A 26,789-nucleotide genomic window follows, 5' to 3' on the forward strand; every position below is an offset into this window, starting at 1 on the left:
TCCAGGGTGGAATGTGGGGAGCAGAGGGTAGAAGGATTGCAGCGGTCAGCACAGTGTCCCTTGAGGGGTGAGTTGAAAAGTTTTAAGTTTATGCTGAAAAGTGTTGGGAATCACTGAAATATTTTTGGTAGAAAATACTCTCGAATTTGTTTTTTACAGGGATTTCCTCTGGTAGCAGTGTGGTGGATAGATGGGCAAGAAAAGAGTGAGGAGAGATGCTGAATGTGCAGAAACAGGAGACTCTTAAAATATTCCAAGTGAAAAGGGTAGAAATGAAGTTAGGGCAAGAGGGAAGTGATTTTAAAACTTGTAGGAAGTTGAATTTGATAGAAATTGGTGTGACGTTGGATGTAGGGGATAAGGAATGGAAGAGGAAAGAAACCACATGTAGATCCTTGACCAGCTCAGTTATTGGTGTTTTTCATTTACTGAGATGGGGGATACAAAAGAAATGAATAATGAGTGCAGTTTTAGAGTGCATAGAGGGAAAAGATACTCTCTAGAGTTTGGGAGACTAGATTGGAAGTTGGCATCACTTTTAAAGACATTTGAAATTATGGTTTTGAAGAGTGTAGAAAACTAAATTTTTGTGCTGGTAGTGTGCTGAGATTTAAAAGGGGATAAAAGTATATCAATCTACAAAAGAGATTGAGAGAATGAGCAAGGAAAATCAAGAGAATAATGTCTTTGTTTTGTTTTGTTTTTAGAGAATAGTGTCTTAAAAGCCAGATGAGGAGTGATTTTCTATAACTGTCAGATACCATGGAAAGGTAATGAATGCTGAGAATTTAGTGTCCATTGGATATTTCAGTATAGGTATCATCAGTGACCTTCATGAGAACAGTTTTGTGGAGTTGATAGAGGAGGAATTCACAATTCAGACAGTTACAGAAATGGAGTTGAAGAAATAGAGACAGCAATTTCATGACACCTGGCTGTGAAGAAGACAGGAGAACAGTTGAAAGGAGCAGGATGCTTTTTTTAAGGTTCAAATGTTTATATTGAGTATCCATGGAAAAGTAGAATATGCAGGTTGGAGGGGGTGGGCCGTGTGAAGCCAGATCCTTGGGGTGGGAGAGGATGGAATCCAGAACACAGGGGGAACATGTGGCCTTTGGGTCAGAGGGATTAAACTGCCTTTAAGATGGCGAGAGAGATTATTGTCTGCGATTGTGGCCTTTTTGTTGGGGGTTGGGGAGGAGTTTCACTGAAAACCCGCTATAGTATAAGTAAATATTTTCAAATATTCAAGGCTCTTTCTTTCCTGTTTTTTAAAAACTGGCTTCGTTTTATATGTTATATAACTTTACTGGAAAATCGTAATTAAGCCTTATACTTAGCTTTAAGTTTGGAGGCTGCTTTAGGTTCCATGGACTTCTCAGGTGGCTCAGATGGTGAAGAATCTGCCCGCAATGTGGGAGACCTGGGTTCAATCCCTGGGTTGGGAAGATCCCCTGGAGGAGGGCGTGGCAACCCACTCCAGTATTCTTGCCTGGAGAATCCCATGGACAGAGGAAGCTGGCAGGCTACAGTCCATGGGGTTGCAAAGAGTTAAATATATCTGAGCAACTAACATTTTCACTTTCACTTAGGTTCCATAGATGTATCTTGCTTTAATAAAATAATAAGTAATCATTTTCCTTATGAAGTATCAGGATATCTACCTTTATAGTCTGATTTCATAGTATCTATGAGGAGTGTTTTACTTTATGTATTTGATTTCACAGGTGATTTGCCCATGGTATGTCCAAATCCATATAATAATATATTTTCTGGGATGGATTTCACTTCTCTTTTGCCGAGACAGGCTACCATACATATATTCAGGCTTGTATTCAACCTATTATAGTTCCTATTGGTTAGGGTAACTTTGGTTTTGTTTTTTAATCATTTGTGTTAAAGTGTAGTCTTGGTTTGGTTTTGGTTTTTTGGCCATGCTGTGCAGCATGTGGGATCTTAGTTCCTTGGCCAGGATTGAACCAGTGCCCTCTGCTTTGGGAGCATGGCATCTTAACCACTGGACCACTGGGGAAGTCCCAGTTTGGGATAGGTCTTGTTGGACTAGGAATAAAAGTGCTGAGGGATTACTCTCAAGCCCTTAGAAAGTTAATCTTTTTAACCTTGTCTTTATTTAGTAGTCTCTTTGTGTTTCTGCAGAAAAGTTATCTGTGAGAGTGTGGTTTCAGATTTTTGATTTTTGTATCAAGTACAAATAGGAATCAGTCTGTTCTGTGGGAAATAGCCTTTTAGCATGAAAGTTTTATAGAAGGAAATGGCAACCCACTCCAGTACTCTTGCCTGGAAAATCCTGTGGACAGAGGAGCCTGGTAGGCTGCAGTCCATGGGGTCGCTAAGGGTCGGACACAACTGAGCGACTTCACTTTCACTTTCACTTTTGTAGAATCCAGAGGTACTGTTTAGAGCCGTAGGAGATTATTTACCAAGAGATTCCTTTAGGTGTTAGAAGAAAACAATGAATGAGGACTTTACTACCAAAGAATGATTTTTATTATAGGCAACTCTCATAAACTTATAAATAATCATTTTTTAGAATGATGGAACTTAAGGTACATGTTTCTATATTTTCTCCAAAAAGGAGCCTTTTTCTGAGGATGAAACAATAGTACTGTTAAGATTTTGTTTTGTCATTTTGTTATGACAAAAAAACAAAACATTTTGTTATGTTTTAAACATAAGCTGTGCTAAAGTGTTGAAATACCTTTGCTGTTAGGTGTTGCTCCTGTTGTGCATTTTATAAGCATCAGTCAGAGCTCTGTCAGGGTATTGTAGCCAGGATTTAGTCTCTCTATTAAATGACTTAGAAAAATAAAATAAATACAAAATAGAGCAACTGAAGTGTTTTTCAAATTGAGGAAAATATTTCTGGGGAAAAAAGTTAAATGGCTTGACGTTGTACAATTAAAGTAAAGCGAAACATAACTGTTCCACAAATTAATAGCCTTCAAACATATATTGCAAATCTTGATTACCTGAAACCAGGGAATAATGAGCTAGTCTAGATAATTAAAAGGGTGGCCTCTTAAAAATTGAAATTATTTTAACTGTTTTTGACTGCAAAAGGTGTTTTTTGCTTTCTAAAATTTCAAGAAAAAGAATATATTATTTGAATTATTCCAATTCAGGTAACCTCTTTGAACATCAGTATATGTAATAGACCATCCGTTAATAATGCTGTTTGGGGGAGAGCTGTTTGGCACTCTCTTACAAACATACTCTTATTTGAATTATTTTAATTCAGGGTCACCTTTCTGAACATGAATTATGCTATCAGTTAATGTACTCTTTTTGTGAGGGCTGTTTGCCCCATTCTAAGTCATCTTAATCTGCTGCTTTTTTGAGGTTTTTTTCTCCTAGTTTTTCTCATTTTTCTTTGTAGTTCTTGCCTTGACCTAAATGTTTCTATTTATAAAAGGAAATGTCTTACTTTCAGGGTTTTGGTTTTTTTTGTTTGTTTGTTTCAAATAAGAGAAATTAGACACCAGATTATCAAAGTAAACTGTAACTTGCAGAAGGAGCTGAGGAGTATTTTGAGAGGTGTTTGAAATGCCGAGCAAGGGTCCAGCCAGTTCATAAAGCTGAAAATCTAGGATATTGATGATTTTGTAACTGCTGAAGCCCCAAGAAAGTCAGATTTAGCTGCACCAGTGGTAGGGCTGGATCTCCCTCTGGTACAGACGTTAAGGTGTCTTCTCAAAACTGACTGGAGCCCTCACATAAGAAATCATAATAAGTAGGAATTTGTCATTGCCTTGTCTGCAATTCTAGGCAGCAGTGCTCCTCCCCCATCCCAAACCATATTGCTATAGATCCTGAGCTTTCTGTAGAAAATCTCATTTTCTCTGCCCTAATTATTAACCGACTGTGAAGGGTTTGGGTATTGACTTGTCTGAAGATATTTTGTGTAGTGAAAGTGGCATAAAAATGGGTTTTTGTTGATAGGCTTGGTTTAGTGTGGGTTTTTCCCATAGCAGATAAGGTTTTGTGAGTTAAGGATATTTAGTTACTGGGTAGAGAAAAGTCACCACAGTGAAAGGTTTTTCACTTATTTAAAACAACTTTCGTGTTGTTCAGCTTTTAAAATTCTGAGTAACTGGCTTATTCACTATTGTCGAGGTTTCTGAAGCTACCAGAGGGCCATTATATACAACTTGTGCTGTTAAGTCTTAGTCAGAGTTCATAGCGTAGCTTAAGTGGTATAATTTAAAAGAGGGTTTTTTTTTCCTTAACAACTACTGTGTAAATAATTCAGTGTAGAAATAGGTTATAACCGAACCATCTATATTTAGTTTTAATGACTGCTCAAAAGAACGAGTATTATTTTAAGGAAATATCAAAAGAAAATACTTAGTTTTCCAGAAAAAGTTACAGTTACTGGGTATAGTTGAAGAACTGATTGATAATGTGAATTCAGACCTTCTTGATTTTACATTTTTAAATTCAAACATTTTTTAATGGAATGGAAAAACACTAGCTTATCTTAGAAGCATTATAAACTTATCTAAATATCCTTTTCAGAGCTCTGACTGGAACTTGGATCCTGTTAGGCAGGCTTTTTTGTGGGCGTGTTAATTCAGATTCCACCTGTCAGTGTACCTATAGGTACAGACATTAAACCACACCCTCTGTTCTGACCTTTCCTCAGGGGACACTGACTAGAATCCTTTGGTTCAGCATGAGAGGCTATTTGAATAGCTCAGTTCAGAAGAGCATTGAATGAAGCAGCAAGAACAAGGGAAATAATGTTGCAACTGCGTTTCTTAAGACTGCTTCTATGGAGACTTCAAACTTGACTTTCCCTGCCAGGTTTTACTTGGAAGGCTTTTACTTCTACAGACAATTTGATAGTGAAAGCAGTTTTATTGCTTAGCTAATTAGACATTTATATTTTCATTCTTTCATTCTTCAACATTTTAGTCATTATTCTAATTAAAAACATGTTTACTTGCTTTTAGTTTTGTTTTTTTGTTTTTGTTTTGTTCTGGTTTCTTTGTTTTGTTTTGCTGAAGACTGGTGGAGACCTAGTTTTTCTTATTTGTGGGTTTTTTTTTCTTTTGTTGTTCAGTTGTATGAATTAATTTTTATGTTTATTTGATAGTGCTAAAGAAAATTTTTCATACTGCTGTGGTATATCTTTATAACGTAAACAGAACTTTTTAGTGTAGTGGAAAACTGGTAAAGCAAATGAGGAAAATTAGCAGCTACATCTTCTAGGATGGATTCTTACAAGACCTATTTGGCAACTGTCAAACTTAGTGACTCGTGGTTGGAAGAACAAGATGAAGACATTTATGAGGTTGAATCCCGTGTACCTTTACCACATCCTTTTCCTCTGTGTGAACATTTGGATGAAAATAACTCAGTAATTATTAATACTTCTATTTTTCATATTATTCATAAAAGAAATGGGCACATATTAAAACTTATTTCTAAAATTTCCCTGCCTACCCCTCCTTATTCAGTAAGTATAAAAATTTGTTTTTTTATAATTTTATGCTTTCAGTTTTTTATATATTTAGTGAGAAAAGCTATAATAATGAGAAATGAACTTTAAATGTCTTTGGTAAGGGTAAATGGAATAGAATCTTGTTTTCCTGTTGTTTGGTTCATTCATCCTGTAATGATTAATGTATTGAAGGGCAAAATTTCATCCACAAGCCCCAACTTGGCTATGTGTTTAATTCCGTAAAGCTAATGAGATAATATTTCAGTTCTGCCATGCCAGACAAGCTATTTAAAAAGATCCTGCTTGTCCTTGAGAATCTTACTTCTCTGTGTTTATGATGCCAATCCTTAGTAAAAGCAGGCTGGTTGTATTTGAGGGAATAGGCATTCTCATACCTAAAATAGCTAAGTGAATTGTCATTGAGCCAATCGTTTGGCATATTGGCTCTAGTTCCAGAAAAGAAAAAAGAAAGCCTGGATTCTAATTTCAGTTTTTTTGCTAACTGCCTAAGGAACTTATATTTAAAATGCCTACTAATCCTGTGAGAAAATACCTTTTTCTACTTTTTATGTGAAATGTATGTTATTAACAGTGTTAAGGGTATTTAGCATAGTTAGTCTTTCAGGTTCGTTTGACATTTAAATGTTGTAAATGATTTACTACAAGTTATTCGGCCCTTTTAATGACTTTCATGGCTTTAACCATATACTACCTTATATTTCAGATGCTTTCAGAATAGTTTCATTACCTCCCCTGAAGCTTTTATATATTAAAGTGACAAAATACTTACTAATTGTTTATAAGTACTTTTAATGTAGTTTTTGAATTATTTGAAAATATTGAATATGATATTTTTATATATTTCACATGATTAGGTATAGGTATTGTATAAATATTAGGAATAAACTGTACCTAACCTGGATAGAAGAGATTTTTTAACATTTAAAATGTTTAGATAAATATTTGAAGGAATCTCTTATTCCAATAAGATGTTGGTGCTGTCTGCTATAATAGATGAAATTTGTTTACTGGATCTACTGTATTTGAGTCCCTGCCAACTTTTTTGTTTTGCTTTGTAAAACTGAAGTTACTAATATTTCTTGTGGTTTTACAGTAATATTTAAATGCATCTTAATGAAATTTTATACCTTGTCAAGAGATAGAATATAGAAGCAAACTTTAAAATTTTTTCTAGAGGAAGTATTTATTTTGTTGTAAGTGTATTGTATTTGTATAGTAAATTTGAAGAAGAAAAAAACTTATATCCTAGTTAGTTTGAGCTGTGAACTCTTTTAGAGATTCATATATTTACAAGGTAGCCATTTTATAATGTACAGAATATATATTATATATATATACAATATATAATGTACAGAAAAAAATTACATGTGGAAGCAGTTGATTTCTTTTTAAAATATTGACTCTGACTATAAGTTCAGAAGCATGCTGTATATAATAAGTTCAGAAGCATGCTGTATATAAATAGTTCATATTTTATGGTCACTTTTTTAATATTAAAAATTAATATATACTGGTTATCCACATTAAAGGAAAATAATCTTTTGCCAGTCAAAAGTAAAAAATATATATATATGAATTTTTATCTTTGTTGAGGTAACAGCATATTACTAGAGATATTCTAGAAAATATTTTGTGATTAAAATATGTTTAATTTTCCATTATGACTCTTAAATGTATGTTCATATTATTTTCAAGTAATAAGTTATGGATGATATTTAAAACAAGGTTACACGCTGGTTGGATACTGATTTATCCAACAACAAAAGGTTACCACCAAAAGCCTTATTTAGTAACTCTAAAATCTGTTTGCTATGGTAAATTTTAAAATGCTGTGGTAAATTTTTTTTTAATTTAATAATGTTAATATTAAGTACTAGAAATATTTGAGCTCAGTTTTCCCCCTTATAGTTGTTTCAGTAAAAACAGAGAAAGCAGGTGCTAGCAGTAAGAAGCAATTTTTTCTGTTCAATAAAGTTAGAATACATCTCTTGTACACAGTTAATCTATCTACTGAATTGCACTATCTACTAATATAAGCATGCACTAGAAATATTAAATGACTACAGTTCAACAGTATATCTTTATTTTCATTAAAAAATTTTTTTTAAGCTTTAATGGAGATGGGCACTGGTATTCTTAACACTTGTCTTCCTTCATGTATACTTTCCCTCTTTGTTTAGCTGGAACATGCAAAAGTTACACAGACAGAATTGATGCGTGAGTCATTTAGACAGAAACAAGAAGTGACTGAGTCCCTTAAGTGCCAAGAAGAGCTGCGAGAGCGCCTTCATGAGGAGTCCAGGGCCAGAGAGCAGCTGGCTGTGGAGCTCAGTAAGGCTGAGGGTGAGTACCTTGCTGCTGGCTATTGAGGATGGAGAAATTTCAAGTCTAAAAATAGATTTTGGTGCAAGCCACGTTTGGAAACCAGCAATCTACTTTTAATTTCAAATGACCATTGAAAAATAGTTGTAGCTTGTCTTCAAAATTCCTCTAAGCATCTTTTAAAACTATATATCTATATAGCTTTTAATTATGAAAGTACTTAATAGAATTATATGAAAGTATTTAAAATTTTAGAAAATACAAAAGTGAATGATAGTGAGTTGTTACCATAATCCCTCCATCCTATGACAGCTCTTTTTATTTAAAGATGAGGGAACTGGAACAGAGATGCTAATAAATTGTTCGACGTCACCTTTAAGTGCTAATTCCAGGCTTTAAACCTCTGAAGCCCCATGCTATTTATATCGTACCATGCTGTTGTGGGTGTTAGTCTTCTAGAATCACTTAAAGTATCAACTTTCTCTAGTATATTTAAAATGTGATTCAGTTCATAGGCATTTGATTTATATTAAGCTTTCCAGGAACCTATCTGTTTAATAAAATATGTTACACCAACATGATGTTATAAATTAGCATAACAAGTAATAGAAAATTCAGAGAAATTTCATATTTAAACACAATGGCTAATAAGACTGTATTGAACATATTATAGTTGCTGCTATCATCAGCAGCAAATTCATTTAAGATTTTTAATAGGCTGAAATGATTTAAAATTTGCTGACAGTACACCTTTTTTATTTATATAAATATATAATAGTAAAATTTGAAATAATAATTGCATTCCTTGTTAATTTTATTTTCTAGGTGTCATTGATGGCTATGCAGATGAGAAAACACTTTTTGAAAGGCAAATTCAGGAAAAAACTGATATAATAGATCGTCTTGAGCAGGAGTTGTTATGTGCAGGTAATAGATTACAAGAACTAGAAGCAGAGCAACAGCAGATCCAAGAAGAAAGAGAATTAGTGTCGAGGCAGAAGGAGGCTATGAAAGCAGAGGCAGGCCCTGTTGAACAGCGTACGTATATCTCGACTTTATATGAAACATTCCTTAAAAGTTCAAGTTGACTTCTTTTTCCCCTTTCAGTGCCATGATTTATGTTTTATATAGGGATTGAAAAATAATAAGAAAATCTACCTTACTAGTAATTGTCTTACTGGCCAACCATGTGGAATCAGGTTTGGTTTTTTTTTTCTTTTTCCTTTAGCATATGTTAACAGGAAAGATAATTCTTTGTTTCTCCTCAAACCTCTGCCTAAAGAGAAAGCTGGATATAATGAAGCAGGATTTTTTTTAAGTTGTATGAGATTTAGTTCTTTTAACTGCAGAAAGGCAGCAAAATGTGTGCCTGGATTAACTAACTAAGAACGCTGATCGGGTACTAGTAGTGAGCAGATGGGGTGGATTTCAGCCTGCAAGATAATAGATTGAAACGGCTGTAAGAAGCAAGCTGGCATTTAGTTGAATATAAGCAGGAGTTCAAAGAATAAATAAGTTTACAGATAACCTCTAATCTTTTCTTAAATGAGAAATTAGGTAATTAGTGGTTTAAAAAATAGGTGTCAGTCTTTGTAACAATGGAACTTTAAATCCTTTTAGTCATATCCTTCCACTTTTATATTATGGCTTCCCTGGTAGCTCACTTGGTAAAGAATCTGCCTGCAGTGCAGGAGACCCCAGTTTGATTCCTGGATTGGGAAGATCCCCTAGAGAAGGGACGGTTACCCATTCCAGTATTCTGGCCTGGAGAATTCCATGGACTTTTTAGTCCTTGAGGTCGCAAAGAGTCAGACACAGCTGAGTGACTTTCTCTTTCACCTTTATATTATACATGCAGTTAGCATTATAAATGTATATTTTACTAATTAAATTTTATCAATTTAGAGATACACCATACATTCTCATAATATGGTGAAGCTTTTCTGGTTGCTCAAATTTGTTTAACACAGGTTTAGGGTTGGCATTTTTCAAGTGCAAAGTATGTGTATCATGCCTGTAAAATATTCAAGGAATATGGATACGTCTCAAAATGTAACCAGTGACAGTCAGTATGTTCAGCTTTTACTCCTAGTTGTTGTGTGTGTGTGTGTATGTATTACTCTGTTTTAGGAAATAGCTGACATGTAAATCACCATGTGTTGTTGTGTGTATGTGTTTTTTTCCTAACAGGACTAGTAGATGCTGCAGTCGATGCAGCGCCTGGAGCAGGTGTGTTTACACAGTTGCATGGCCATTGGGTGACCCTTGGATTTTTCAGTTAACTAACATATCTCTAATTTTGCTGCTGTGTTTCATACTTACAAGTTTGTCTCTTTAGCAACAAAAAAACTTTTCTTACAACCAAAATTTGGAGTTAAAAACTGAGAGTCATAGTGACCATCATCATATTATTCCCACAGAGCATAAGACTGTTTCAGTTTTTTCAAGAAAATGGATGAAATAGTGATAGGCAATATAAAATAAATTAAAACAGTTTTTTTCTTTAACGAATATATTAAGTTCTTACAACCAATGACTTTTCACAGTACTCTTTTCTAAATCAGTATATAAGATGATGGTATCAACAAGATCAGTGAAATTTAGTGAAGAGACTTTCTGGTTGATTACTTTTGTATTAACATCTAAATCAGTGTTGTTTTAAAAGGAAAGCTGCTTTCTGTAGATTCCTAATCCTGAGTACAGTGTTGACAGACCAGTTAGCGTAAAGACTCGAGTTATATTCATTCCATTTTCTTCATTAGAGAATTGTTTTACTTTGCTGTATAAAATTTATTATTGTATGATTAATAATAGCTAACACTTATATGTATATGTAGTGCTTACCATAGTCTAGGCACTGTTTTTCACACATTGGTGTATTAACTTATTTGATATATTATATATTAACTTATTGTGGGGAAATAACTCAGAGATCAGTACTGTTACTAATTCCCATTTGACATACAAGGAAATTGAAGGACATCATATTAAATGTCAGAAGCGGTAGAGTTAGGAGATTAACCCAGTCTTTGCACTTAAGCACCACACTGCCTCTGATACTTGTCAGTTTTCCCTTGATACACATACAAGTGAACATGTAAGACTAACTCAGGAATGTGGGTCAAATAAGGAGTAAGACTAACAGGAAACTCTGATTCTGGTTATATTTCTTTCCTGTAACTCTTACTTACCTTGGTTAAAGATTTACAGTATTTGATTTTCGTGTGTGTTGTGTATGCATATAAAAATGACTCTACAGATTTAGAATGGATTGATTTTTGCCTGAGGTGAGTTATTTCTGTGCTTGAATTTGGTTAGATTTTGCTCGTTTCCTTGTAGTGAAAGTGGACTTTGAGTGGGTCATTTGCTGTGTTCTTTTCACAGAAATATTGTTTTTAGTGATAGGGCATAATTCTTTTTGTTAATTCTGTTTGATTTTATTGATACTAGCTTGCTTACTTATATTGGAATATGTTATTTTGATATTTTCACATGAGTATTTTCCTTTTATACATGTTTTTGAAATAAAACTCAGCCCCTTAATTTCATGAAGTTAAAATCTGAACACAGTTATGGGTGATTTCCCTATCATAACATCATTAATTGTGACTTAATGTAGTATATTTTTGCATTCATGAACAGAATTATTACAGGAGACAGAAAAACTGATGAAGGAAAAACTAGAAGTACAGTGTCAAGCTGAAAAAGTGCGTGATGACCTTCAAAAACAAGTGAAAGCTTTAGAAATAGATGTTGAAGAACAAGTCAGTAGATTTATAGAACTGGAACAGGAAAAAAATGCTGAACTAATGGATTTAAGACAACAAAACCAAGCACTGGAAAAGCAGTTAGAAAAAATGAGAAAATTTTTGGATGTAAGTATTCTCAACTTTAATAATTTTTTCATTGGAATACTACTTGCTACTACTCTATGTTGTGGATTTTAAATTATGAAAAGACTTACATTGTAATATTTTTATCTATTTGTGTCATCTACTAATTCATTGAAAAGTATTATTTCAATTAAAAATTTTTATTATGCAGCTTTCAGAATTAAAAGCAGTACAAACAGATTATGAATAAGCCCTACCAGTTAGCCTTTCCAGATTCATAGTTAAGAAACTTGTCCTAGTCTTTTTCTTAACCAGTAGTCAGAGCAAGTAAGGATCCTAAGAGCTAGTTGTCCACCGTTTCACCTATAAAACGTATACACACAAGTAACAGTGTGCCCTGGAAGCGAAGAACTCGAACTGTTTTCATGCTGTCATTACTGTCTTCCAAAAAAGATGGTAAATCTCTAACTTCATGTGGATTTTCTTCTTTGGAGTTTCATTTAAGTCTTATGTTATCTTCACAGATCAGAGAATCAGATTCTAACATACTTTGTAATTTTAGGTATTAAAAAAAACCTAGATTAAAATGAAAAAAAAATGCATCTACAACACAATTTGTTCGACTTATTTTGCTTAAATAGTGGAAGTCCTCCTTTGTTCCAAAAAAGTAAATTCATTTTAAGGAGACCATTTTAATTGCATTTTGTATTCAACGTTACTTGAACTTTAAAAAATGTTGTGCTTCAGATAACATTTAAGTGCTTACATTTTTGCTGAAGAGCCCTAGGTTATGTATCATACAACAAGAGCCCTACCAGGCTATGTACCATGCAACAAGTGTTATCTTTTTAAACCTTTTTGGTTTGGAGCATTTCTGTGATCATCAGTTGTTCATCTTCAAACAGACAACTGTGCCTACAATTAAAGGGAAGCAAGGGAAATAATAACTTCAATAAATATTATTTCTTCAGTTACTATCATTATTAAACTTTAGGAGCAAGCTGTTGATAGAGAACACGAGAGAGATGTATTCCAACAGGAAATACAGAAACTAGAACAACAGCTTAAGGTCGTGCCTCGATTCCAGCCTATCAGTGAACACCAAACTAGAGAGGTAATGTTTTCATTGATACTGTCTTCCATACCTTAATTTGTATATTATGTATAAAATAGGATTCATATCTTAAAAAACTTGAAAGGAATTCTTTCTATTGTATATCCTTTTTCAAAATCAGAAACTTAAATATTACTTCAATATGAGAAAGTAAAGAAACCAAAGAAGTATAAAATAACCTATAACTCATTGTCATAAAATGTTATCTACAGTCTTATTTAACAAAAGGTATCTTTAAAAACAAAAAACCATATGGACTCTATGGGAGAGGGTGAGGGTGGGATGATATGGGAGAATGGCATTGAAGCATGGAAATTATCATATGTGAAACGAATCGCCAGTCCAGTTTCAACGCATGATACAGGGTGCTCGGGGCTGGTGCACCGGGATGACCTGGAGGGATGGGATGGGGAGGGAGGTGGAAGGGGGGTTCTGGAAGGGGCAAACATGTACACCCATGGTGGATTCATGTCGATGTATGGCAAAACAAATACAATATTGTAAAGTTAAAAAATAGAAAATAAACTAATTAATAATAATAATAATAATTTTAAATTGAAAAAATAAAAAAAAATAAAAATTCCATCCAGTAAGTAAAAAATAAAAATAAAAACAAAAAACCAGAAGGAATCTGATGTAGAACAGCCTTATCTACTGGAGCAGTAGAAAAGTTAGCAGTCCCCACAGAGTTGATAGTCATTCATCGTGTTCCTGACATATTCTTGATTTTGAAAAATAGCTGTGTGTTTGTTGAATCTCGAAAGAATATTCAAGCTCTAGAACTTAGTCATTTCCTACTACTTGTTTCCGTATATTTAAAAAGGGTGATCTGCCTCATTCATAAAACTTCAGGAAACTAACAAGAAAGTATGTGTTTGATTTTCTTCCAAAACATTGTGATCCATTTGTTTTCTCCTTATTTAGCCAGATCTGATTCTCTAGCTTCTGATTTTCTCAGGATCAAAACAAACAAACAAAAATCTAACTGTTAACAGTATACTGTGGCATTTTGCTATACCTGCTTTATTGTCTTCTCCTTTAACCTTACTTCAAATCTTAGTCCACCTTTTATTGTTCAAGCTTCCCCTCAGGCTTTATTAGTGTCCTTTCTCAACCTCTAATTGTAGGTAAGCTAGCATTTCTTTTAATGTTTTAAGGAAGAAGTGCCATTTTTAGATAATTTCCTCTAAGAATCTCACTGAAATAAGGTAGAGTTTATTTTCTTACCATCATATTTCTTTTTTTAATAAGCTTTCTCTCTTCATTTGACCAGAACTAATTTCACAAGCTATCTTATTGATCTTTCCTATATCCTTCCATCTGCTTCTTATCCGAATCACTTTTTCAGGGCACACGGATCCCTCGCACTGCCTGGTATCCTGATCCCTCTCCTAGGCTGGTGGAATGTGTGGGCTGAAAAGCTTTTTTCCAAGTAACTATATTAAAGGGCCCCAGTTCCCTTCTGTCCCTATGTTATTTTAGAACCACTGTATTATTATATGTGTTGATAAACCATTGGTGGAAAGAAAAGTATAATCCATGAAAGTTTTTTTAGGTCATTGTATCTCACATATGAATGTAATAAGTACTGTGTAAATTTGTTTTCTTTATTAGGTTTTAGTGTGTTTGTGCTATTTGAGCTTGCAATTCAACATTATTCAAAAATGCATTTATTTTTTCCTCCTAGCTAGAGAAAACCTTAGTCTTAACAGAACTCTCTTAAAAGAGTTGGTGAAAGCAATATTATTTCTCTTTAACTAGTGCTGCTTAGATGCACCAACTCAGAAAATGTTGCTATAGTTGGAGATGATAGTGCCATCCTTATGAAAAATAAAATTAAGCATAGTATCTAAAAAAATTTGAAAGGAGGATAGATTTATTACTAACATGCTTACATATTTTAACATTACAGTTTTTACTTATTATATTTCCAGGTTGAGCAGTTAACAAATCATCTGAAAGAAAAAACGGACAAGTGCAGTGAGCTTTTGCTGTCTAAAGAGCAGCTTCAGAGGGATATACAGGAGCGGAATGAAGAAATTGAGAAACTGGAGTTCAGAGTAAGGGAGCTGGAGCAAGCCTTACTCGTTAGTGCAGACACTTTTCAAAAGGTGTGACATTTTCTTTGGGTTAATTTTATCAAGTGTTTTAGTACAGATTACACTTAGTTACATGAACATCAGTTTATTTACATAAAAAAATTACTAAGGATTCTGTTGATATTATTGCATAATGTATCTGTATGTCTTCATTGACGTCATAACCATTTCTGTTTATTCTTTTCTCCAAATATCCCTTGCATACTGGGTCCTGATTAAGAAAGATTAATTAAGCCAGAAGACTTAATTACCCTTTTAAGCATTAATAAGATTCTAAAATAACAGCCAAGTGAAAATCTGTAGGCACCAGTTCAGGCTGATGCCCTGCCCCAGACTAAGAAGCAGTGAGATCTGTTCCTATTATGCTAAAGAAAAACAGTATAAGGAAATTTGGGAGGGGAGGAGATGAGGGGATAGCCTTCATTTTACCTGAGAAATGAATTTTAAGATTGTTAGGCATTCTTGTTCTAATTTATATAAAGTGCATTCAAGAGTGAATGTTTGATTAACTTTTGATTATTCACTAATGTAGACTACTTCTAATTCAAGAAATAGAATTTCTTCTTCTCCAATTAAAATGGATAATCAGGATTTAATGTCTGAAATTTTGAGAAAATTTTTATGTGTTTAAAGGTAGAGGACCGAAAACAGTTTGGAGCTGTAGAAGCTAAAGCAGAATTGTCTCTAGAAATACAATTGCAGGCAGAGCGAGATGCCATAGACAGAAAGGAAAAAGAGGTAAGTTTATTTTTAATGACAGAATGTGGCTTGAATTACTTTAGAAAATTTAATTTGATTAGAATGGAGTTTATGGTATGAAACCAAAGTATAGACTGTTTCTTAGCTCATTGCCTAAGTTGACGTTGAGGACAATGAACATTTGAACCAGTAAACTGGATTGAAGAAGAGGAGGCAAGTAGCCTTGACAGAGGAGGGAGTTTTGAGGACAAAAAGGTGGCCCGTTTGGTAGGTACGAATTAAATGAAGACGAGTGTAGAGAGAGAGAGACTAGTGTTAGGGCACAAGGAGGTATCTTCCTCCTGGCCTTGCCGTAGGCTTTGAATTACTGCTACTTTCCCGTGGAGTTTGTTTTTTCTAAAGTTATATTTCCCTGGGAGATAATAGTGCCTTTTAACAGTGTACTAATAAACATGTTCTTAATTCTATAAAGTTATGTTTTTCTGCTCCCTCCCTTCCCCCACACCAAGAAAACCAGAAGATGCACTTTTAAAATAGCCATCATTTTCAAGTCCTAATTATTTAAACCTTGTCTATCATCAGTTTTTCTCTAGCATATTGTACCTTACTATCTAGTTATAGCATATCATTTTAAATGTTTCAAAATTTTTAATTACATTTTTATCTCTTTCCATATAATTTTCTCAGAACATTTAATGTGTGTTTATTGAGTGTAAACAGTTTATAAATGTTAATGAGTACTTTGCAAAAAAGAAGATTGATTTAGATGTCACCTAAAACTATAGCTCAGAGAACTTGTAGTTTAGAGAATAAAAAAGTCACCTATATAAATAATGGAAATGATTATTTTCATGAAAATTATTATTTTCTCATTATCTCATAGTACTAACTAATGTTTGTCTAAGAGATTCTTATTTATTTTATTTTTTGGCTTTCATGTGAGTGACTGGGGACACTTTTGTTGACATATAACCACTTTTGTTATGTGTGCTTCAAAAAGAATTAACATGTAAAGATTTCTCTTACACTAAGTAATCAAATAGATGATCTGCTTTCTAAAAAGATGGGACTCCAAAACTGGTCACAAAGGCAGAAATAATTGATTAAATATAGTAAAATTTTATATTGTCATTTTAATTTTATTTAACACTACTTAACTGCTTAATTTCTTGAAGTAAGGATCCAATAACTGTCTCCTACTTACTTAGAATTATATTTATTGGAATTACTAGAGACCCTAGAGAGCTTCTATCAACTAGCTGCCAGTTTTTACAGATGAAACAGAGCCAGACTTGTTGAATGAGTAAAGAATTAAATTGACAGCTAACCTTGATCTACTCTAGTATTCGTGCCTGGAAAATCCCATGGACAGAGGAGCCTGGCGGGCAGCAGTCCATGGGGTCACAAAAGAGTCAGACATAAGTTAGTGACTAAACAACAAACTTGGTCTACTAATTTTGAATAACAGTGACAAGTGTTCTATCAGAACCCAGTCACTCAGTAACTGGAGACTGAAAGATAGGAATGTAAAATTGAAACATATCTTTTAATGAAAATAACTTCTTAAGCATTCTCTCCTGCACTAGACAAATGTTTTCAGATATCTGACAGTATAAACGTAAGGTGACTAGGTGTCGTTATATTTGAGATACTTCCCACTACTCTCATAGCCTAAATTTGTGTAAAACTTTTTTAAAAGTTTATTACAATATTTAGAAATGCAGAGTGAAAGAAAGAAAAGAAAACCTTAAAAGATATGGGTTTTAGGCTGTATAAGAGAAGGAGAATAATGTGGAGAGAAATAGAAGAATTTCTTTAAGAAAAAGACACTTTTAATATGATAGGTTTTAAATAGAGCAACTTAGCAGCAGCAGCAATGAGATCTAACTTAAAAATGACAATAATAAATAATAACAGTTAACTTTGTTATGGTCTGTGCTAGGAAGTGGTCGGTATTTTAATTAATGCCTTGTGTCTTTAACCCTTACACTTTCCCTGAGGATAGGTTCTTTTGGTGTTTCCACTTTATTCTTGAGTAAACCAGATCTTAATTAAGGTTAAGGAACTTGCTCATGGTCACACAGTAAGTGGCTGAACAAGAATTCCTCCTCGATTTCTCTGATTCTGGAGCTTTGTGATGCTGTACTGCCAAAACATCGGGGATGTTTTGCCTTGCTGATGAGAAATTATCATAGACAGTCATTCAGTATTTATTGAGTTGCCATGTGTAGAACATCACTGTCCAATTTTAAAACCAGCACCAATCTCAAGGAATCTTCTATCTAATGAGGATATATATATGTATGTGTGTGTTGAACTGTGCAGAGAAGACAATGGCACCCCACTCCAGTACTCTTGCCTGGAAAATCCCATGGACGGAGGAGCCTGGTGGGCTGCAGTCCATGGGGTCGCAAAGAGTCGGACACGACTGAAGCGACTTCACTTTCACTTTTCCCTTTCATGCACTGGAGAAGGAAATGGCAACCCACTCCAGTATTCTTGCCTGGAGAATCCCAGGGATGGCGGAGCCTGGTGGTCTGCCGTCTGTGGGGTCGCACAGAGTTGGACACGACTGAAGCGACTTAGCAGCAGCAGCAGCACTAGCTGGACTGTGATAAGTTGCTTCAGTCATGTCCGACTCTTTGCGACCCCATGGACTATAGCCCACCAGGCTCCTCTGTCCATAGGATTCTCCATGCACAAATACTGGAGTGAGTTGCCATGCCCTTCTCCAGGAGATCTTCCAGACCCAGGAATCTAACCTGTATCTCTTATGTGTCCTGCATTGGCAGGAGGGTTCTTTACCACTAGCACCACCTGGGAAGCATGTGTGTGTGTATAGCCCATGTGTGTGTACACATTTGAAAGAAAAAAATTCTTAAAACACAAATAGGTGCTAATTAATGTGATCCAGACAATCTAGATATCATTTGGTAGCTAAATTAAGCAAGGTTAAACCTAAAAACCTGCCATTCTATTTTTAAACCTTAATAATATTTTTCTGGTTCTTGCTTACCATAGCCTCAGTAATAAGACAGCCAGGGACCGAAATTGAAGTCTGGCTGAGAAGAGGAAAGAATGCCTCACAGTGTCATTTTGGGAATTGAAGTCTCTATTTTGATGCCTCAAGTTCAGCTGCTTATGATGGGAATGTTAGTGCTTTAGATGAGTGCTTCTGAAACTTGAAAGCGCTATGAATCCCCTTAGGGATCATTTTAAAATGAAGACCTTGATTTAGTAGGCCTGGGGTGAGGCTTGAGAATCTGTGCTTCAAACATGTTCCCATGTGATGCTTGTTCTCCTCCCAGGACTACACTTTGAATATTAAGGCTAAGAATTTGACTGTAAACTGTTTTATCAAAAAAGAAAGTAAGTATCAGGTGAGACAGGCAAGGGCAGCAATTTTAAGCTTAAATATCTATGTATATGTTGAAATAATACCTTGTCACCAAAAGTAGTCATAGAAGATAGAAGTGCAAATGTCATCTATTAGGTAACTTTGAAGAAGATATAATCATCACAATTTTCAGGAGACTAACCTGATAATTACATGTGTGCAAGTACTAACTATATTTCAGGTGTTATTACTGAGTTTAATACCAGTATTAAAATTATTTAAATTTAAGTCTTAGACATTAGTTATTAGAAGTAGGATAAATGATAGTTAAGAATGTCAGGTTCCAGAGGTAAACTCCTGAGGTTCAAAAGTGACTTCCACATACTAGCCTTGTGACTGCAGAACAAGGGACTGCTGTCTCAGTGACTCCCTTCCTCATCTCTGAAATGGAGATAATCCTAGTAAAGATGTATAAAGTCGTTACAGGGCTTTTAAAAAATAGTACATATAAAGCATATTATGCAGTGTCTTAACTAAATTGCCTGTAAGCATTAGTTGCTCAGTCACGTCCGACTCTTTGCAACCCCATGGGCTGTAGCCCGCCAGGGTCCTCTGTCCATGGAATTCTCCAGGCAGGAATATGGAGTGGGTTTCCATTCCTTTCTTCAGGGGATCTTCCTGGCCCAGGAATCTAACCTGAGTCTCCTGCATTGCAGGCAGATTCTTTACCATCTGAGCCATCAGGGAAGCTATAAATGATGGCTCTTTATTACTAATATAAATATGATTTCTGTTACAGAAATACTAGGTTAGAAGATTTTGAAGGTCTTTGCTTTGCTAATGCTAAGATATAATTCTGACTACATCTACTCAGTCACTCTGTCGTGTCCGACCCTTTGTTATGCCATGAACTGTGGCCTTACAGGCTCCTCTGTCCATGGAATTCTCCAGGCAAGAATACTGGAGTGGGTTGCCATTTCCTCCTCCATCTGACTACATGTTGGTGTGTAATCAATATGTGCCCCCTTTCAAGTTCTAAGATGATAAATGCTTTATAAGTATTCTCTGGGCCAACTGCCACTAAATGCTGCCCTTGTATCTTAGGTTGGTTTTAATGCAGCAGTTTTGATCATTAGATAAATAAACATTTGAAAATCCTTTCATTAAAAATGAACTAAGAACTTGCAAAGCATTGAGGTAAACAACTGTTCCTGTCCTCAAGCAAGCCCAATTTTTAAAATATAATTAGCTCTTACTATTCACCATTAGTTTCAATCTCTATATAACTATCAAAGAGCAGTTGCTTTACCATTAGTGGTAATCTGCACTCAGAGCTGAATTTTAGATGTCTTACGTATAGAAACACTCTAGTTTTCTCCTAAAATGGTTTTACTAACTTAGTCTGTAAGTTTCTGTATGTGAGACCTAAGTATCTCTTGGTCTTAGAGTCTCCCTCTGCTCCCTTCTGCCCAAATAAGGCTTGTGGCTCCCAAACCTTTTATGGGGTTAAGTATTAATAGGGACTAAATTGAGTTGGTCTCACTTGGTGGCTAAAATAACTGACTTAATTCTACAGCTTTCTTGAGCCTTTTTGATAGCAGTTAATTTAACACAAAATAAGATTTAAAATGTGGATTCTTTCCCTTCCTCTCATGACTCTTTTATGCTTTATCAGAAGATAATTTTTGGTAGGAAATGGCTCCTTGTAGCCTTCCTCTGAAGGACAGTTTGGGAAGGATAGTTTTAAAGTGTTTAGTTTGAAAATGTCTAGAAACCATGCAGTTATATCTGGCTTTGAGAAACCCCTTTCCTTTCATGGCTCACCTGTTTTAAGCATGTATACTGTAGAGCTTAATCCAGCACTCTTCATTCTCTCTTGACAAATAAACATCTATATGAACAGTTGTTTTTCTCTTTCCCTTTGATAATTTTGGTATAAAAGATCACAAACTTAGAAGAGCAGTTAGAACAGTTCAGAGAAGAACTGGAAAATAAGAATGAAGAAGTCCAGCAACTACATATGCAGTTAGAAATACAGAAAAAGGAATCTACTACCCGCCTACAAGAACTTGAACAAGAAAACAAATTATTTAAGGTAATTGCTTAAGGAAAACTTTGCCTCTAAATAATTCATTGTTTTTGTCTTGTATAGTCATAGTATTAAGCATTTGTTAATTCCAGCTGTTACATAATACTTAACAGAGGAATAATAGCTGAAAATGGATTTGCATAGAGTTTATCTTCAACCCATCATAAACGTTTGAATTCATCAGATATGAAAAATTTTGGAGACCTTTATCAAAACATTTTAAGATTTATTGATTTACAATAATTATATAGTAGCTCGGAACGTTTTGGGTGCTGTAGCTTGGTAAGAGTTAATTGACAGAATGTTCTAAAGATCACATGTAATGCTCTATCCAACTGGGATGGTTATCTTTGTTCCTAGGATGAAATGGAGAAACTGGTATTTATCATAAAGGAATCTGATGCTATCTCTACTCAGGACCAACATGCACTGTTTGGGAAATTTGCTCAAATAATGCAAGAAAAAGAGGTAGAAATTGACCGATTGAATGAGCAAATCATGAAACTTCAGCATCAACTTAAAATGACGACAGATAACAAGGTACACTAGTTTAAAATTACTATATGAAACTATTTAAATGAGAATTTTATTTTTTATTGAAGTAGTTGATTTACACTATGGTGTTAATTTCAGGTGTACAGCAAATAGATCCAGTTTTCTCCAGATTATTTTCCATTATAAGTTATTATTACAATATATTAAACAGAGTTCCCTGCATTATACAGTGAGCCTTTCATGCTTATCTTTTTTATGTATAATAATTTGTGTTGCTGTGAACATTGGGGTGCGTGTATCTTTTCAAATTAGACTTCTTGCCTTTTCTGGATATATGCCCAGGAGTAGGATTGCTGGATCATATAGTAGTTCTGTTTTCCTTTTTTAAGAAACCACCATACTGTTTTTCATAGTGGTTAAGCTAGAATTTTAAAGGGCAAAATAGTTATTTTTCAGTTTCTTTTTGAATGTAAAAACCAAATAAAACCTAATTCTCTTTTATCCATTAATTTTAATTGATTAAAACATATTAGTTTAACAAGCTATGTGTATTTGTATCCATTCCTAATATTGTCAAATGATCATAGTCAAATGATCATCATTTTTGATGTTTCATAGTTTCTGGTAACTCAGATTTCATCATATCATTCTAACCAAAATATTAAAAACTTCAAAATTCTTCTGTTTGAGTTTTTAAATAAGGTAATGGTATTTAAGCACAAACTGTTATAGACATTTATTTCAGTACTTTTCATCCTTTTCGATTAGAGTGTATTGATACTGACTATTTTACTTACAGGAAATCAGCTATTAAATGTATAAATTACTCTATATTTAATAATTTTCTGAAAGAAGTTCTAAATAAGGTCATTTTTGGTAAGACTTGTGGTCTATATTAAAATTAATTTAGTATTTCTGAGAAGTATATTATTTTTGTGTATGTGATCAACACTTTAAGATACTGCCCTAAAATAAAATTCCCCAAATATAAATACACAGTTATTATATATGTTGCTTTTTTGTTAACTGATAGGTTATTGAAGAAAAAAATGAACTTATAAGGGATCTTGAAACCCAGATAGAATGTTTGTTGAGTGATCAAGAACGTGTGAAGAAAAATAGAGAAGAAGAAATTGAGCAGTTGAATGAAGTGATTGACAAACTTCAACAGGAATTGGCACATATTGAACAAAAGACATCAGTGGTTGCTTATTCTCTCCCGGAAGAAGCAGATAGTTTAAAACATCAGTTGGATATGGTAACAGCTGAAAAACTGGCTTTGGAACAGCAAGTAGAAAACACTAATGAAGAAATGGCCTTGACGAAAAATGCACTTAAAGAAACCAATTTAAAAATGAACCAACTAACAGAAGAATTATGCAACTTAAAGAGAGAACGTGAAAATATTGAAAAAATCCATAGCATACCAGAGAAAAGTGTTAACATGGCTATAGACGACCTGAACAAAAACACACCAGGACTAGAAGTAGTCCTTCCTGAGGATGCTCTTCAACCCCTAGAAAATCAGACTTACCTCAATCCTTTTGAAGAAAACAGCAAAGTTTCCATAAGCAGCTTGGAAACAAAAGTGCTACAGCTCGAGAGCACTGTGAGTGCAAAGGACTTAGAACTTACCCAGTGTCATAAACAGATAAAGGACATGCAGGAGCAAGGCCAGGCTGAAAAAGAAGTGCTAAAAAAGGAGATTGTAAACCTACAGAATATACTTGAGGAAAAAGTTGCTGCTGCTCTTGTGAGTCAAGTCCAACTTGAAGCAGTTAAAGAATATGCAAAATTCTGGCAAGATAAACAATCAACTTCATCAGAACCTGAAAGAACAAATATACAGAATTTGACTCAACTAACAGGAAACGAAATGGAGTCAAATGTGTCAGCACTGACCTTGAGAATATCAGAATTAGAAAGCCAGGTGGTTGAAATGCAGACTAGTTTGATTTTAGAAAAAGAACAGATAGAAATTGCAGAAAAAAATGCTCTGGAAAAAGAAAAGAAGCTACTAGAACTGCAGAAGCTATTGGAGGACAACGAGAAAAAACAGGAAAGCAAAGAAAGGGAAAGAAGCCCTCCAGGAGATTTTGAAGTTCTCAAGGTTAGTGTGTGTTTGATCTTTTTCACTTAAATACCTTAAAAAACTCTTTTCCCTTTTCCTTAGAATTACTGCTAACTTATTAAATTCATACAGTGTTCTTTATATCTGGAAACTCCATATATAAAGGGTTTTTATAAAAAAAAAATTACTATTTTGTATAGTCATATTATTATCACTAGAATAATGGATACAAACTGTATTTTGTATAGTTTTAAAATCACAGTGTTTATTTTACTGCCATAGTCATTATGAGCAGTCGTAAGTAGAGCAGTCCCAAGAAACGTGGAAATGTTAAGTATAGCAAATGTCCTCTGGAACTTGTGTGGATTTTTTTCTTCTTTCTTCTAATATGCATGTTAAGTGTTATGATTCCTTTTACACAATGAAAAATATCAGAATATGTTAGTGTTCTAGTGCATTAATGTATGAGTGATAAATCATTCACTTGTATAGATTCTATACCTCTGTTAGATTTCATCCTTTCTTCTCTGAAAGTCTGTTTATGTAAAGTTCTGAAAGCATAGGTATTTCTTAGCGTAGGACAGATGTGGAAGGACTTTAATTTTCAGATTCTCACTTTACATATTTGTAATTTTGAGTAATGTGTAGTCTTATCTGAACACCAGAAATTAACTGATATATTAGGTTCCTATGAATATTTATTTGTCAGAGTAGTAATTCTTTCCATTTACTAGGCTTTTTCCTTCTAGCTAACTGAAACTATCAAAATTACTGTAAATAATATTTAAAATAGTAATGTGACTTTCCATATAATTAAAATATCTTCGTAAGATATTTTATTATTTCTTAATATCTAGGAAATATCTTAGTAACCACCTCATATCTTTTGAGGAAAGTGATATAAATATGAAAATTTTTTTGAATAGATAACTGAAACTATTTCATTAATTATAAAATTTTTTAGGATATATTCTAATGACATGATTTACCTTTCAGTCCCAAAAAATCATTCTTTTTTTTTTTGTACTAACTCAAGAATATAAAATGATGGTTCTGAAGAGTTTCCCTATTTGTTGAAAGAACATGGGTCATTTTAACCCCTTTAATCTGATAGGCAGTTGTTCCTGAAAAAGCTTTATTGAAATATTCATGTACCTTGAATTTGGCTTTTTTTGAAAATGACATGTTTGTGTTTTCCACTGCCATTCAGACAACTACTGAGCTGTTTCATACCAATGAAGAAAATGGATTTTTTGGTCAGCTTGAGACTGTTAGAGCAGAGTCAGCAGCTACCCAAGAAGAACTTGTCAGTTACAAAGAGAAGGCAGAAAAACTTCAAGAAGAGCTTTTGGTAAAATTAATAACATAGCTTCTATTTCTTCCTATTTTATTTCAAAGTGTATGTTCTCTTAATATGAAAACAATCCCAGATCTGTAACTTAACAGCTAGGGAAAAAAATCTTTCATAAATTTGATGAAGAGTTATTGTAAGTTTCTTTTCTCTCATCTTTCTTGTTTGGTTTTCCTTGGAATCTCTTTTAATCTTTTAGTCTCTTAAAAGGGGGATGCTTTTAATCTTCTAGTCTAGTTAATGAAGAAGGAGAATGAAGGATGTTAATCCCTGAGAACCAAAAGTAAGAGTCCGATAAAATGATTTCACTTCTGTGTTAATCTGTGACTCTACGTGTATGCAATTGTGTGTGAAAACTCTGTTTCTGAAATGTTTTCCCTGTTATTCCATGGAAAATGAGCATGAATTATACTCTCAACCCTAAATTCTACATGTGATATTTTTACTTGAATGTTCTAAACTGTCGTTTTATGTTTTAGGTAAAAGAAACATATACAGCATTTCTCCAGAAAGATTTAAGCCAAGTTAGGGATCAACTCAAAAAGGCAGAAGCAAAATTATCCTGCTTCTCAGAAAGAGAAGGTAATACTGAGGTACAAGAAGACAGAAAGGTCTGCACATTAGAGCCACTTCCTGTAAAAGTGGGTCAAAGCTCTGCATCCCAGACGGATAGGACCCTCAAAGTCACCAGCAGCAATGAGACTCCACAAGTTCTTGTTAGAAATGCAGGAATCCAGATTGACTTACGGAGTGAATGTTCATCAGAAGAAGTCACTGAAATAATTAATCAGTTTACTGAAAAGATTGAGCAGATGCAAGAACTACATGCTGCCGAAATTCTGGATATGGAATCCAGACATATTTCAGAAACTGAAACCTTGAAGAGAGATCACTATGTTGCTACCCAGTTACTGACAGAGGAATGTAGTACCTTGAAGGCAGTGATACAGTGTCTGAGATCTAAAGAGGTATTTCATAGTGTTTTTTTCCGACATTCTGTGGTTTGTTGTTTTTTTTTTTTCAAAATTTTATATTGTTAAGAGACAAAGTTGGGGTAATTTCTTCCTTATAATAAAACTACAGTTTAAAATCTTTCTTTTGTGTATAGTCAAACAATAATGTCCCACAAAGCTCCTATGCAGATTTAGAACCTGATGTTATCATTCCCTAATTTACTAATGTCTCTTATTATGGTAATATCCCTGAAGAAAAAAATTAAAGCCTTAGTGTAAACCATGGGTAGTTTTATTTATTGTGAAAGATGGGACATATTTGTTTGTTTAACAGCATTACAAAAAAAGTAAAATGTTCATTGGACCCTTTTTTAGTAAAGCAAAAAGTGTTTTATTTCTTTGTTTTCTCTGATTAGGGCTCCTCAATTCCTGAGTTAACACATTCTGATGCTTACCAAACTAGAGAAATATGTTCCAGTGGTAAGTTATATAAACTTCTGGAGTTTTTATAGTACTTACTTAAAAAAGCGTTTGTTTCTCTTTAATAGTCAATGGTTTTCTTTATTTTAGATTCTGGATCAGACTGGGGTCAAGGAATTTATCTTTCACAAAGTCAGGGATTTGACACTGCGTCAGAAGGCCGAGGAGAAGAAGGTGAAAGTTCAGGAGATTCATTTCCAAAGAAAATAAAGGTACTAAAAGACAGCCATCTTTCAGTAAAACTTAGCCAGTGTAGTTTCTATGTTGAACATAATAGTTTATTAGAAGTTAGTATAGAAGATCTTACTATATTAAGATCTCTCTGAAGAGAGAATTTCATAACTAGAAGGAAACTCACAGCTCTATTTAGTTTTATTTCTGTATTTTACAGATAATAGAGTATATTTAATGGTATAAAGATTTTTAAAAATTTCTATTCCTAATATTTTTGTTTGCCAAAT

At 34.0% G+C, this 26,789-nt stretch overlaps 1 protein-coding gene across 5 annotated transcripts in view; it reads left to right on the plus strand.

The window, feature by feature from the left end:
• The window catches only part of AKAP9 (A-kinase anchoring protein 9), a 159,575-nt gene that overhangs the window by 110,932 nt on the left and 21,854 nt on the right, over window positions 1–26,789 (plus strand). For 3 of the 5 annotated variants that reach the window (XM_081531342.1, XM_081531343.1, XM_081531344.1), the window contains 13 exons: window positions 7,666–7,828; window positions 8,633–8,845; window positions 11,450–11,682; window positions 12,635–12,754; window positions 14,689–14,865; window positions 15,487–15,591; window positions 20,832–20,984; window positions 21,339–21,518; window positions 22,507–23,583; window positions 24,755–24,895; window positions 25,375–25,863; window positions 26,265–26,328; window positions 26,419–26,540. In XM_081531342.1, the coding sequence (XP_081387468.1) occupies window positions 7,666–7,828; window positions 8,633–8,845; window positions 11,450–11,682; window positions 12,635–12,754; window positions 14,689–14,865; window positions 15,487–15,591; window positions 20,832–20,984; window positions 21,339–21,518; window positions 22,507–23,583; window positions 24,755–24,895; window positions 25,375–25,863; window positions 26,265–26,328; window positions 26,419–26,540 (3,237 nt within the window). Of the gene's footprint in view, window positions 1–39; window positions 5,480–7,665; window positions 7,829–8,632; window positions 8,846–9,997; window positions 10,037–11,449; window positions 11,683–12,634; window positions 12,755–14,688; window positions 14,866–15,486; window positions 15,592–20,831; window positions 20,985–21,338; window positions 21,519–22,506; window positions 23,584–24,754; window positions 24,896–25,374; window positions 25,864–26,264; window positions 26,329–26,418; window positions 26,541–26,789 lie in introns of those variants that run through there. The other 2 variants (XM_081531341.1, XM_081531345.1) reach the window with 2 other exon arrangements.

This window comes from Giraffa tippelskirchi, chromosome 10 (assembly GCF_054371585.1).
Source record: "Giraffa tippelskirchi isolate mGirTip1 chromosome 10, T2T-mGirTip1v1.2.pri, whole genome shotgun sequence".
In the NCBI taxonomy this organism is placed as follows: domain Eukaryota; kingdom Metazoa; phylum Chordata; class Mammalia; order Artiodactyla; family Giraffidae; genus Giraffa; species Giraffa tippelskirchi.